Source organism: Mycteria americana, chromosome 5 (genome assembly GCF_035582795.1).
Source record: "Mycteria americana isolate JAX WOST 10 ecotype Jacksonville Zoo and Gardens chromosome 5, USCA_MyAme_1.0, whole genome shotgun sequence".
NCBI lineage: Eukaryota > Metazoa > Chordata > Aves > Ciconiiformes > Ciconiidae > Mycteria > Mycteria americana.
In genome coordinates this window covers 10,607,131-10,622,102 of record NC_134369.1, presented here as the reverse complement: position 1 = coordinate 10,622,102, position 14,972 = coordinate 10,607,131, and the positions used below count along the sequence as shown (strand labels likewise).

The following is a 14,972-nucleotide window of genomic DNA, read 5'->3' as shown; positions in this document are numbered from 1 at the left end:
TGGGCAGCGTGAAAATAAGGAAAATATGTTGCAATCTGGGGATTGCTTCACCGGGTTACCACTGTATTTTTTTTCTTATTTTTAGGAAATCCATGTCTGTGTGTAGATCTTCACTGAGCACTAACTTCTAGTTCAATGGAGAATTAGAAAACAAACAAAAATTCCCTACTATCACTGCAGTACCACCACCCTCAAGTGAGAGAGAATGATTCTCACTCCATGGAGAGGGAATGATCTAGCTGTTACTCCCTTCCCCCACCAAATTGTTTATTTTCTCCCGTGCTGTCTCCAAAAATAACTGAAAACACACATTATGGCAATATAAATGCAATGTAGGGCACTAAAATGTTTAAAATTAATGAAGTTTACATGCTCCACAAGCTGTATGAAAACCCATTAGGATTTCTTTGACAATTCTGTACTTCCATAGAAAACTGCTGACTACTGCCACTGTTGATAGAACTAAAAACTCCATTTGCAGAACACCAAAGCTGCTAGCCACATTAACGTCTGCTTATACATAACCCATAAAAAACACTCAGCTAAGCAACCCATTACTTTATTAGTCAGAATGTCAAATGTTTCAAACAAGATTTTAAATCTGTTTCAAATAGTAAACAGACATGCTGCAACAGCTTTGAAACTGAAAGTAACAGAATGCTTTAAACAATCAGCTACACTTCTCACCTCCCCCCATTCCAGACCTATGAAGAGGCAAGAAAACATCCACAAATCCTCTTAGAACTGTGAGGGAAGGGCAATCTGACTGTCTGGTGTATTCCATCTTCTCCTAACAATACTGGAGCTGAGGAAGCACAGAATTGTTTGCTTTTCCACCACTGTCCCTCTTTCTCCCACCCAGCTGAGGCCTAATGAACATTATAAAATTATATTCATTACTGTTATTTTAGCAATTTTACTTTTTATTCAGTTAAATTTGTGCTAAAACACAGTTTTTCTGATTTTTCAGAGCAGCACAAATGCAAACTGTCAATACGGTTCTTGTATTGGTGCTGCATTGCCGGGGAGGTTAGAGGGCAAGGGAACAGGAAGCAGAGCAGAAGTTCTTCAGTCTCCATCAGGTCCAGGTCCCTGGAGCATAGCACCTCTCTTGGTTTTCAGCAATAACTTTTAGATCATTTTGGTTTCAAAACCCATCAGCCCCTGAAAACACTAAAAGAACATATACTTGGCCTTTCAGGCCAAGAACGCAAATGACCAACTATGCGTCTTTCCAGCCTCCTCAGGAGAGTCCAGCCAAGTACAGACATGCAACAAAAATTTACTCATTCCTGCAAATTAGTATCAACTTTTCCTACATCCATTACTCTGTTCTCTTCCCAATTCTAGTGTTTGGGCTGCACTGGAAACAAAGGGATTAGGACCAGATTTTAAAAGGGAAAAATTTCCTCAGCATGCCAATTCCTGTCATTCTCATGCTGCAGAAAAATGTGAGAGCTTCAGAGAGAAGAAAGAGAAAGAGAGAATAGGAGAATATGCCTGCACAGGAATACTTGTGTAAAAAGAAATTCAGGCCATTTGTGCAAAAGACAAGGGAGGAAGAAATCCTTTTTACATGGTGAGGAATGGCTTCAGAAATCAAGATGAAGCATTTCCAGCAAGATAATTTATCTGAGAGTCTTAATCATGACTAACTGATAATGTCTAAGTGACAGAGAAAGATGGAACTCTTGGAACAATAGGAAAAAAAACCCCTGCATTCTGTATATGAGCACATTTGCTTTACTTGTGATAATTTAACAAAAAATAAACAAGTATCTTGAGAAACAGACTAGAAATAATGTTATGTAGATATATGAACACATAAACCTTTCCCAGCATAAAATGCACTCAATCCTAATGGCTTAATTCTTTGATTAAAATCTGTATTTCAGAAATAATCAGACTTAGATGGCCATTAGTTCCAAGCCAGCATCGTCAACCCAGCATAGTTTTTTGTTTGTTTGTTTGTTTGTTTGTTTTGAGGGGGAAGGTAATACTTCAAACAGGTGCTGACATCTTTGGAGTCATTCCCATCTGCAGCCTGTATGATATCACATATCTCTAGTACTACTGTGTCCTTTCTGGTTATTGCTCAAGTAGTAACTAGCTCTCTTCCCTTGGCTTGCATAAAGAATGTATTACCAATACTTAGATGAAGTTACTGTTTATTAATTCATCCACAGACATTTGCACATTCTTGGCAGATTGAAACATTCCTTGTCATATGCTGAAATACTTTTTCCAGCCCAAGTTCTAGAAGAGCTATAACGTTTTGCATTAAACTTATTTAGAAGAAAATGTAGACTGTAAGAAACTTGAGTACTATGTTTTTGCATAAAAACTAAAAAATGTTTTCTACTTAACAGAACAACAAAATCACTGTGAACACTCCCCCCGAGTTGCTATAGGCAAGAAAAGAGTACACTGATATGTAAAGAAAATATTTAAAGAAATATATTTACATTCTACCACACAACATATTACAGTAATTCAGGTTTAGTTTTCAGTCTGAAAGGTTTCAAAGCACTGCTGAAATTACTAAATATGCAGTAAATCAGTATATGAAACATTTGAAATGGGATATTTACCAAATATTTGCACACACATCAATGACATTACCAGGTAACATTTTGCCTCTTCTCAGTATGACACACATCAGATTTTCTCTTTTAAATTTCAGAACGGAAAAAATTATAAAAAACCCAAACCAGAATAAGCTGCAGATAAATCTTTAAAAGTCCTTATTTCTGATAAGGAATATACAAATATTCATTATCTTCTTCTTAAACATTTCATTATTTCAGGAAAATAAAGCACATATTTATCTACTTACGAAGAAGAGTAGCATGCCAAAATGTTGTAGAATGTGTTTAAAATAAGTACAATTTGTTTCCATTTTTGAAAGATCACAAAATCTGAAAATAAATTTAGTTGCATTTTAACTAAATACAGGTCTGTTTACCACTATTATTAGCGTACTATTCCAAAAGAGAATGAAATAATTTTGTCGTGAATTATACTATTGCTATGTTTGTCATAACTGATAACATTTGCCAAATGAGATAGCTCAACCTACCCAAATTCTGTGAAATCTGAATAAAGTTTATATACAGAAATACTTCAAACTTATGCCCTTCCTCTAACATTCAAGTAATACCTCCAAATCAATACAAGACCCTTTAAAAAGAAAATTTTGCCCCCAGCTTCTTTACATGACCATTACCTTTATAACTTATCTGTTGGCACCATTGTTTAATGAAATAATTCTCTCTTACCAATACCTCTGTTAATTACTTTATGGAAAACATTTTCCAATGTTTCCTCTAGCTACACTTAAAAAAGCAGATACTTCATAGCATTTACATTTATACATTAATGTTTGTTAAATTAATACAGTGTGTCATATTTAAATCAGCGAAAAGCAATGCAGCTGGAAATTCCAGTGACAGATCATATTGTGAAATTAAAAAGGGACACCATGCATAACATTAGACACAAAAGGAAAGATGGACTAATGTGATATTCAGCCACTTAGTGCAAAGGAAGACACTGAAGCCAACAGCTGGCAGAGTCTTAGGTAAATGGAACTGAATAAATTGTATTAATGCTTTTTGAAGGCTAACATGCAATTTCTGTATACAACCGTGGCTTCCTGTAGAGTAATCCTCTATTTCCTCTGACAGTATCAAGGTGTGGATAGCCCATGTAGGTGAGGATTGCCCCCAAGGGCTAAACTTCACAGTATGTGAGTAGACAACCTTGAAATCTTGGAAAACTTAACATATAAAAAAATACAGGCTCTGCTATTATAACAGCAATAGCACCTTTGTTCCATGAGTACTCTAAGCCTGAGGCCATAACACAATTCTGTTTAATCACTTCTGGTCATTGTAGTTTAAAGGTGGCTCTGTTAAGCATTACTGATATCCTGGTTTTGGCTGGGATAGAGTTAATTTTCTTCCTAGGAGATAATATAGTGCTGTGTTTTGGATTTAGGATGAGAATAATGTTGATAACACACTGATGTTCTAGTTGTTGCTAAGTAATGTTAACACTAGTCAAGGACTTTTCAGCTTCCCATGCTCTGCCAGGTGCACAAGAAGCTGGGAGGGGGCACAGCCAGGACAGTTGATCCAGACTGGCCCAAGGGCTATTCCATACCATATGGCGTCATGCTCAGTATAGAAACTGGGGGGAGTTGGCCGGGGGGCAGCGGTCACTGCTCAGGGACGGGCTGGGCATCGGTCAGCAGGTGGTGAGCGGTTGCATCACTTGTTTTTTTTTCCCTGGGTTTTGTTCCTCTCTGTCTCTCTTTATCAAGTAACCCAGAAGAAGAACGATTTCAAATGGGGCCCTGAGCAACGACAAGCCGTTGAACAAATTAAACGGGAGATAGTTCATGCAGTAGCCCTTGGGCCAGTCCGGGCAGGGCAAGATGTAAAGAATGTGCTCTACACCGCAGCCGGGCAGAATGACCCTACCTGGAGCCTCTGGCAGAAAGCACCAGGGGAGACTCGAGGTTGACCCTTAGGGTTTTGGAGTCGGGGATACAGAGGATCTGAGGCCTGCTATACTCCCACTGAAAAAGAGATATTGGCAGCATATGAAGGGGTTCGAGCTGCTTTGGAAGTGGTTGGTACTGAAGCACAGCTCCTCCTGGCACCCCGACTGCCGGTGCTGGGCTGGATGTTCAAAGGGAGGGTCCCCTCTACACATCATGCAACTGATGCTACGTGGAGTAAGTGGGTGGCACTGATCACACAACAGGCTAAGATAGGAAACCCCAGTTGCCCAGGAATCTTGGAAGTGATCGTGGACTGGCCAGAAGGCAAAGATTTCAGAATATTGCCAGAGGAGGAGGTGACACGTGCTGAGGAGGCCCCACTGTATAATAAACTGCCAGAAAATGAGAAGCAATATGCCCTGCTCACTGATGGATCCTGTCATCTTGTAGGAAAGCATCAGAGGTGGAAGGCTGCTGCATGCAGTCCTATACAAGTCGCAGAAACTGCTGAAGGAGAAGGTGAATTGAGTCAGTTTGCAGATGCGAAAGCCATCCAGCTGGCTTTAGATATCGCTGAACGAGAAAAGTGGCCAGTGCTCTGTCTCTATACTGACTCATGGATGGTGACAAATGCCCTGTAGGGGTGGTTACAGCAATGGAAGCAAAACAATTGGCAGCGCAGAGCTAAACCCATCTGGGCTGCCACACTGTGGCAAGATATTGCTGCCCAGGTAGAGAACCTGGTTGTAAAAGTACGTCACATAGATGCTCACATACCCAAGAGTTGGGCCACTGAGGAACATTAAAACAACCAGCAGGTGGATCAGGCTGCTAAGATTGAAGTGGCTCAGGTGGGTCTGGACTGGCAACATAAGGGTGAATTATTTATAGCTGGGTGGCCCATGACCCTCAGGCCATCAAGGAAGAGATGCAACATATAGATGGGCTCGTGATCGAGGGGTGGATTTAACCACGGACACTATTGCACAGGTTATCCATGAATGTGAAACATGCGCTGCAATCAAACAAGCCAAGTGGTTAAAGCATCTATGGTATGGAGGACAATGGCTGAAATATAAATATGGGGAGGCCTGGCAGATCGATTATATCACGCTCCCACAAACCCACCAAGGCAAGCACCGTGTGCTTACCATGGTGGAAGCAACCACTAGATGGCTGGAAACATATCCCATGCCCCATGCCACTGCCCGGAACACTATCCTGGGCCTTGAAAAGCAAGTCTTACGGCGACATGTGACCCCAGAAAGAACTGAGTCAGGCAACGGGACTCATTTCCAAAACAACCTCATAGACACCTGGGCCAAAGAGCACAGCATTGAGTGGGTGTATCACATCTCCTATCATGCACCAGCCTTGGGGAAAATCGAACGATACAATGGACTGTTAAAGACTACACTGAGAGCTATGGGTGATGGGACATTCAAACATTGGGATACACATTTAGCAAAGGCCACCTGATTAGTCAGCACTAGGGGATTTGTCAATTGAACTGGCCCTGCCCAGTCAAAACATTTATGTATTGTGGACGGGGGATAAAGTCCTTGTAGTGCACATAAAAAATATGCCGGGGAAGACAGTCTGGATTACTCCTGCCTTGGGCAAAGGAAAACCTATTTGGGGGACTGCTTTTGCTAGAGGACCTGGGTGCATTTAGTGGGTAATGCGAAAGGATAGGGAAGTCCGCTGTGTACCTCAAGGGAATTTGATTTTGGGTGAAAAGAGACAATGAACTAAATGGTATGATGTTAATTGCTATATAAGACTGTATGTCATCACTTTTATGGTTACTATACACCATATCAACGGTATTTCAGTAAGAATCACCCAGATTAATGACAAATGAACTCTGATGAAACCAAGCAAAGTGCAGCAGTGATGGAACCAGAACTGGCTTCAACATGCAACAATCCACCACCACACACCATCTCTCCTGCCCTGAAAGACTGTTATGACAGATGGAGCCCAAAGTCATGGACTAAATGAACTCAACGGACATTTTAGAGGAATGGCCCATAGACCAAGGGAATGATATCTGTGTGTATATATCAAAAGACAGGAAAAGTGGTGGCGATTAATTGGAATGTACTAGGAAGGGTAGAACCTGGGCATGACATAGATGGTCTAGAATAAGGGGTGGATACTGGTTTACCAGTATATATGTACCAGGATACATGTCCTGGTTTTGGCTGGGACAGAGTTAATTTTCTTCCTAGGAGATAATATAGTGCTGTGTTTTGGATTTAGGATGAGAATAATGTTGATAACACACTGATTTTCTAGTTGTTGCTAAGTAATGTTAACACTAGTCAAGGCCTTTTCAGCTTCCCATGCTCTGCCCGGTGCACAAGAAGCTGGGAGGGGGCACAGCCAGGACAGTTGATCCAAACTGGCCCAAGGGCTATTCCATACCATATGGCATCATGCTCAGTATAGAAACTGGGGGAAGTTGGCCGGGGGGAGCAATTGCCACTCAGGGACTGGCTGGGCATCAGTTGGCAGGTGGTGAGCGGTTGCATCACTTGTTTTTTTTCCCCCTGGGTTTTGTTCCTCTCTCTCTCTCATTGTTTTCCTTTTCATTACAATGTATTATTATTATTATAATTTTTTAAAAATTATTAAACTGTTCTTATCTCAACCCACAAGTTTTCTTACTTTTGCTCTTCCAATTCCCCCATCCCACCAGGGGGAGAGGGTGAGTGAGTGGCTGTGTGGTGCCTAGTTGCCAACTGAAGCTAAACCACGACAACTGACCATTACAAGGGTGAAAGAAAATGCCAAAAACTAATCTTACCATGTCATTTTAAGAAAGAGATCTAAATCAGCCCTACTCACTGCAAAGCTATTTTAAGCTTCTATTAGTTCTTCGTGCAGAGACGACTTTCCTACCTCTGCTGATAGCTACTGCAGTGAGCTGTCACGGTCAGAGATGATAGGGTTGACTCCCAGACAAAGCAACCACAGAACATTAAAAAAATTAGGCCTGGTTTAGAAAAATTCCATGCAAGCTGTGTACACCCCCTTTCCACTAGCTCCAAGGCACTCTCTAATATTCATAAATAGCTGCATATATGAAGGACACTTCTCTGCTGTTTCTTGTGTGCTGTGAATTGCTCTAATACACTTGGGGAACTCTGAGAGGACCAGATCTTCCAGTTCAGGGCTTCCTTGCATCATCAACTCATTGAAAAGGAGCTGGAGCACAGCAGAGGACTGGGTCATACAACTTTCAACTCTGACTACTGCTCATAAAACATATCCATCTAATGTTTCAAGTTGGCAAAAATAAACACGAATGCTTACGGAATGACGGCTTTTCTACACTGTCCCAAGCCAGCTCTACTGGTCCATTTTCAATTTAACATGTGTTAATACCACTTGGCAATGGGAAGATTCAGCTATATATAGCTTCATCGTGACTCTCAACAGTTGAGTCCCACAGTCAAACCTACCAGCAGATAAACATACGGGCATTAACTGGCATTGCTCAGAATATATTCTCTTCCCACTCAGCTGTTGCTGAAAAATTTTATTGATACTTTTAGAAAAGCATGTTTTCAAGTATATTGAAGTGCCCTGTATTGCCATCATTTTCTGCCTCTGTTCTGGACAGATAACTCTGTAAAACAAATCTTAGACAAAAGTGAAATAAAAAGAGACCAGTGATTATGTTTCAGCAGAGCACTTTAACACATGCTTAAAATAAAACTTTGAATTAATTTCAAAACTCCACAAACTTCACCAAGTCAGAATTCTGAGCAGGGGTTTACTGTTTAAATCCAAGTCCCTGTGAAGACACTGGGGGGAAAAAAAATTCCTTGATTTTTAACACACACTGGAAACAATCTCTTTTGAATGTTAATCATGACCAAATGGCAATCAAGACTCTAAGAAATTTATCCCATTTCTGCTAAAAAGTCTAGTTTTACCACTACAAAAACACAGAGCATGAAATGAGACAAAGCACAGCATTTGCCTCATATCATAAGGCAAATCACATTATTTTAACAAATTGCCTCTACCACACATTCCTCTACTATTTCTTCTGCTCTTCTCCCCTTCCTATTTCCTCAATTTTAGAACATTTAGAAAGATTTTCGGAATTAGGCTTCCGATAAAAAACATAATCGGGAAAATACTAATGAGTTTTCAAGAATCAGCATTTTAAGGGTCAGTATATAAAGCTACATGGTGAAGTGGCTTGCTTTAAATATAAATGTTCTACTGGCAGGAAGATCATGTTTTGCGATGCTGGAAATGAGGCTTTCACTCATGCTTAAAATTGTTTTAGGACCACTGTAAGAACACTAGGGTTCCTCTTTACTCAGAAAAGGGTTCCATAAACATGTATAGAATAAAAAAAAACAATTAACAGTGTAGAAGTTCATTTAGAGCTATGAAATGAAACTGTAACTAAATACATTCTCTTATAGCTCACCGAGTCAAACACAGTCAATTGCTACTGCAGCAGTTAATTTTTAATGCTGAAATTACTACCTGCTTTGTGATATGTCATGTGGTCACTAGCAATACTAAAATATTTAACAAGAAGCACTGAAACTGTACACAAAATTGTTTTATATGAACTCTCCATTACAATCCCCAGGTCTTTTTGTTCTGTTTTTAAGGCCAAAGAATTTACAATTGTAAAGCATGTAAAACACTCCAGACATTCACTTCGAGCCAAAAAAATTAATATAGTTCTTAAGTAGTTAAAAGTCTATAATTAATGATGCTTTATTCCATTTTAGCTTTGTGAAAAGATTTGTGCAGTTACAGCAACTATTAAATCCTCATTCTAGGATACATAGTAATAATCTTTCTAAATTCAACGCTAACTTTGTCAAGCCTATTTCATCTATCTCAAAGCAGTGGCAGCACAGTTACTGTGCCCAGTTATACTGTAAAGTTATACTCAAGAACCTGATATGTTTACAGATCCCAGACCACAGAAACGCAAAAAGGAGCCTTTTCAAAAAGCACACCTTTAGTTCCACAAATGGTGTGCCTCTTTGTTCCTCTGCAACATCTTCCTTAGAGGACTGTAGAGGCTAAGCACAAAATCCAACTCCACCCAATCACTGAAACACCAAATCACCACCAATGGTTCTATAAAAAAGGAATAACGCAGATGCTTTCAAAAGAGGAAGTAAGCAAGGTAGTATCAAGTACGAAACATGATGTCTAAAGTTTTCACACTCTAGGAATATCTAAGTTTTCCCACATCTTTGGTATTCACACCTACAGCAGACAGACCAAAGACCATAACAGTTACAATTGTTTAAAAAAAAAAAAAATTTTTTTTCAAACAAACCACAAAACACAACTCGGTGATATTTCATGTCTCATAAATTCCATAGATTGGTACTATGGAATTGAAGGAAGGTAAGACTCTAGTGAGACCAGCTATAGTATCTATAATCATCACAGAAGCTTCCTGACTGATCAGTAATAAGCCAATATGCCTCAAAGGTGACCAAAAGGCTAAACTCCACAGTCTTATTTATTTAAACACTAGGTATAGTTCAGCACACTAAGTGGCAATTGCCAAAGCTGCAAAGCTGCTTGAATTATAAGGCCAAGAAGCAATTTTCTGCAGAAGCTATTTTTCCCATTCTAGTGCAATTGAGCTTTAGTTTCTAGATGATACTCCAATACAAACAAACAATACAAAGAAGGTTCAGTTACTTTCTGTCCTCTAACCTGCAATCCCAAATACAGCTGTGTGGCACAAACAGAACTAGCGGGGATAGCCATACTCTGCCTCACAGAGCTTTCAGGGCTGCATTAGGTTATGATGACTGCTAATGCACGAGGAGCACACAAGAAAGTAACTGGGACTTCTATTCCATACTTCTGCTTAAACCAAAATGCTAGCTGTTAAATGCTGTTGTTTGATACTATCCAGCAGGAACTAGTCTTGAGCCATCTTTCTGCCTCCCCTTTCTGTGGTTTCCCATAAAAGCCAATACAGGGCAGTAGCAAAGCACAAATTCAAATTATTTCCATAAGGGACATTGTTTGTATTCTTGATTAAGGATGGCAGCTGCAATGATTTGTAATACAATTTTCAAGCATGCATTTAAGTGAAGAAGAATCATAAAATAACACTTACTCTTTTCTTGAAAGGAGCATGCTTATCTGCTTTTAAAATAAATGTCAGACTGCTTTTTGTATCTTTAGTTTCTAATGTATTCCTAGTCAGGATAAGCTGGGAATATTTTTGACCTCACCTATTCCTGTATAATGTTAGAAACAAAGTAGTTGCTGTATTCTCTAAAACCAGTGGCTTATTACAGTACATGACAGAGCAGTCTCCAGCTTCAAAGGAAGGTGCATGGACCCCAAAATGAAACAGATGTGGAATAAATCGTCCACAAAAGAAAATCCCCCTCCAATCCAACTTATAATAGCTCTAAAAAAACCCCTCAAAAGCATCAGTTCACCACCCACTCCAAAGTTTGTTATAATTCAACTATTGCTACTGATAGCAAACATTGTGTTATGTAACATTTCAGTTGAATACAACAATTAAAACATATTCCAAATCTCAGTACTGAATTATTAGAATGCTTAGAAGAGACGCTTTGTAGCAAATTCCACTTGAGAGCATCTGGCATTTTCTATATAATGATGTTTTACCTGATAGTTACCAGTTTCAACAACTGGGGACCCACACCTCAGGGGTGCCTATGTGAACTTGTGGGATGCTTGCTCAACAGCACACGGGTTAGCAGACCATAGGGAGCTGCATGGGTACACACAAAAGCTAAAGCATCCACAAGTCCATTAGGAGATGTGTGTAAATAGGAGAACTCACATCCACGGAAGAGGCTGTTCATGCTTGTAACCAACACCAGCTGTGAGAGAGGAAATGCGTGTGTGTAACTGTGAATGTGTATGTGTGCATGTCTGTGTGATTTTAACTTTTTGGAATTATAGAACTGCATTTAGAAATTTGTAGGTGTTCCTTAACATTTCTTAAGCATCTAGTATTCTGGTTTATCTGTTGTATTGCTGATGTTGATCCTAAATATATAGTTCACTGATTTCTAGTTAATTATCTCTTTAATAAATCAGCAAACCATTTCAATCTTGATGTGTTTAAACCATGGGAACTGAGCAGGGTTTTTTTATGACACTCCAAGATTTCATAGACTAATGATTACCAAACTTCATTTGAGGCTTCCAATGTGAATGGATTCATTGAGTTACAGAATTCTCATTCTCTGTAGCTTACTACCTTGACTGTCCTTTTTCACATGTCAGGTATCATGTTTCACAGCTCTGGGCTGGAATTAAGGAGTTTTCAGTATGGGACATAACTATGAAATACATATTCCATTTCACTGAACTGAGCTGAATTTTATCAGATTTCTTCTCAATTTCTAAGTGAAACTGCTGCTTGTCAGTGGAGAAAGCTCTTCCAAATTTGAAGTCCATGGAAGTTGTGTGCATGCTTACAAATTATTTGCATTTTTTAAAAATATAAAAACAGGTCTATGAATACATAGTGCACTATCCATTTTCAAATAACAGTCACAGCAACTATGCACTATCCTCCCTGTGCATGTCTTTAAAAGAAGTGCAGAATTCATCAATACAGAACAGTGCAAAATATTTTAAAAACAGCGATCTCAACATACTGCACTAGACATACTCTAGACCACCAATTTCCCTGTTCTGTTGGTTCTGAATCCAGACTGCCCAATTGTTTTATCAAATGAATAAATGCACTAGACAAGGCTTTTAGGACATCAATAAACTGCAACTCTAAGAGGGAACTGTGGCTTCTGTTTTGGCTGATTTCCCATGAAAAAGAAGAGATACACATGTATAGATTAATATGAGGAGTCAAAACATCAAGTGTTACCTACTTTGCAGAGCTGAAAAGCTAGCTTAATTAATATTTCTGCAACAGAAGGGCCAAAAGCCAGGTCACCAGATTCAAACTCTTCAACTTGCTTGTTCAGGGCCAACTTTACTGTGAACAACTCTGAAAATTTATGTCTTTTATGCATTAAAAATATCTTTTAGCTATTGCAAAGCTTTGAAAAAGCATTAAAATTTCTGCTAAGGCAGCAATTCAGTAAGAGCTGGCCTGAGGATAGGGAGTCAAAATCTAATACTGTAAATCCAAATTAAACATTGCCTGGTACCAAATTCTCATTCCTTTCTCTCATATGGTCCCAAACAGGACTTTCCAGTCATAGACCTGTGCTCTGTGGAGAATGCCAACAAACCAGCAGTTTACAAGTTCAAACAAAAGCAGCTACCTTTCCAACAACATTAGGTTACAAAAGGCACGAGGCAGCTATAGCAGATGATAAACACCGAACCAGAAGCTACAGATGCAATTACGTAAAAGTAATGTGCATTGACAAAGCCAGAAGAAAATCCATTCATCTAGAAAACTTTTCTGAAGTCGAGAAAGTGATAGGTAGCTTTTACTCATTAGGAAACCACCATTCACTTGTAGTGACAGGCTAGGTGAAGAGGAGTGTTCTGGCAGGGCCTGCTGTTTCTCCTCCTTTACATCCAATGGGTCTCTTCTTTTAAGGTCTGTCTGAAGATCTGCTCCTTACCTGGTAAGCCTCAGTCTTTTCCAGTACAGTCAAATGTTTATTCCCCATCTATCTCAATATGAATGTCTCACATACAGAAGCTAGAGCTTTCCTGCGTTTACCACCACTGCCTGGTGTACAAGATACTTTGGAGATTGATAATACCAATAGTTAAGGTAAAGGAAGTGTAGCGAGGAAAAGGATAGGAGAATCATCCAATTTGAATTTGTCCCTTCAACAGACAATGCCACCATATTCCAAATCGGTGGTTTAAAAATGAAAAGTTTTATAACTAGTTATAAACTTGTTTGTTATCTCCAGCAAAGGACCAAAAAAACCAAACCAAACCAGAAAACCCCACAGAAAAGGTAACTTTTTCGGTAGTTCATTTTTACTATCTTTTCTCTTACCAAGGACAAAATAAGGTCTGTTACCAACTTCTTATACTTCTATATCTGCATTACTTTAGTAATCAGCACATAAAGTGGTAGTATCCTCAGCTTTCTATGATTGCTCACCATCCTCTGCAGTTCTCTAAGTATGCAGATTTCAGTTGTTATAAAAATAATTGAAGTATGGAAATACTTGAACCAATGCTGTTTGCAAACAAAATGGAAAAGCTATAAATAACTACTCACCAGATTCTCTTCAAACCACTCCCGTATACACACTGCTGTGGCCCCCGGAATTTGATTTCGCAATGCTTCTTTCTCTTGAGGATCCTCTAGCATTTCCAATGCCATCTTTAGATCTTCCAGGAGATGCAAAATTTGAAATGGGCCCAAGTATACTGATGGAGCAGGTGACACAATATCATAACCACCATTAGCATACTCTGTAGCTGACTTTGTACCTAAAACAAGTAAAACCAGGAGAGACAATGTTATATAACTGTTTTATAACTGACAAATATATAGGTACTACACACTACAACATTTGGACTTCAGATGCAAACTGACAAGTATCAGTATTTCAGGCTTAGAAATACTTGACTTAGTCTCTAGATAAATAACGAGCACTGGAGAATTAAATGTGAGAGGTATGTACAAGCATATTAAAAAGGAATTTTGACCTAGAAAACATTTGCAATGTCCGTTAAATTACAATCACCAAAACCTTACCACAAATCACCTGTAATTTTCCATGGTTACCATGAGATGTCACTAACTTCTCAGCTACATAGTTAGAAGTCCACACGCAGAGCAGTGTTAAGCAACATAGGAAAGATTGATGCAGTCCTTTGACAAGAAACTTAGATGAAAATAGATCGTGTTACCAGAACTAGAAAAATGTGTGACCTTGAGCAGGTTTAAAACCCTCCCACAGAGAACAAAACCCCAAAAGTTAGCAATAAAAATGGCTAATGAAACTTTGCTAGCTCTCTACATTACAAAAAGCTCTCTAAATTACACCACCTCCCTCCTGCCAGCCCTCCAGCACCAATATTATTTTCTCAAGAACAATAAGCACAGCAACAAATATATCTCACTTGATGGAAGAATTATAAATAATACAAATTCTAATATCTCCAAATCTTTTTGTCTTAATACCCTGTGTTTTCATGATGTGCACACTAAAATGAGCTATCTTTTCTCAGTCCTGAATTTCAGACCTTGATTTCATTTAATATCTCTTTGTTTCTTTAAGAACTAGTCAGATGGAAAACTTCTATTTGCTCTACTTTTTAGAGTTTTTATTTACAATTCATTGCCTCATGTACATAATAGATTGTACTCATGTTATGTCTTCATTCCTCTTCTCTCTGGCATAAACAATCACATTTTCCCCCTTTATTCGACTTCATGGGAGATGTTTTTTAGGCTTTTGATCATTCATATTGTACTCTTCTCAATCTTTTCATTTTGTAACATACTTTACAGCTG

General features: G+C 38.9%; 1 protein-coding gene across 1 annotated transcript in view; it reads right to left on the bottom strand.

The window, feature by feature from the left end:
* PPFIBP2 (PPFIB scaffold protein 2) overlaps positions 1-14,972 on the bottom strand; it is a 108,991-nt gene that overhangs the window by 60,636 nt on the left and 33,383 nt on the right. The window contains exon 3 of the mRNA XM_075502092.1: positions 13,728-13,942. Coding sequence (XP_075358207.1) covers positions 13,728-13,942 — 215 coding nt within the window. The remainder of the gene's footprint in view (positions 1-13,727; positions 13,943-14,972) is intronic.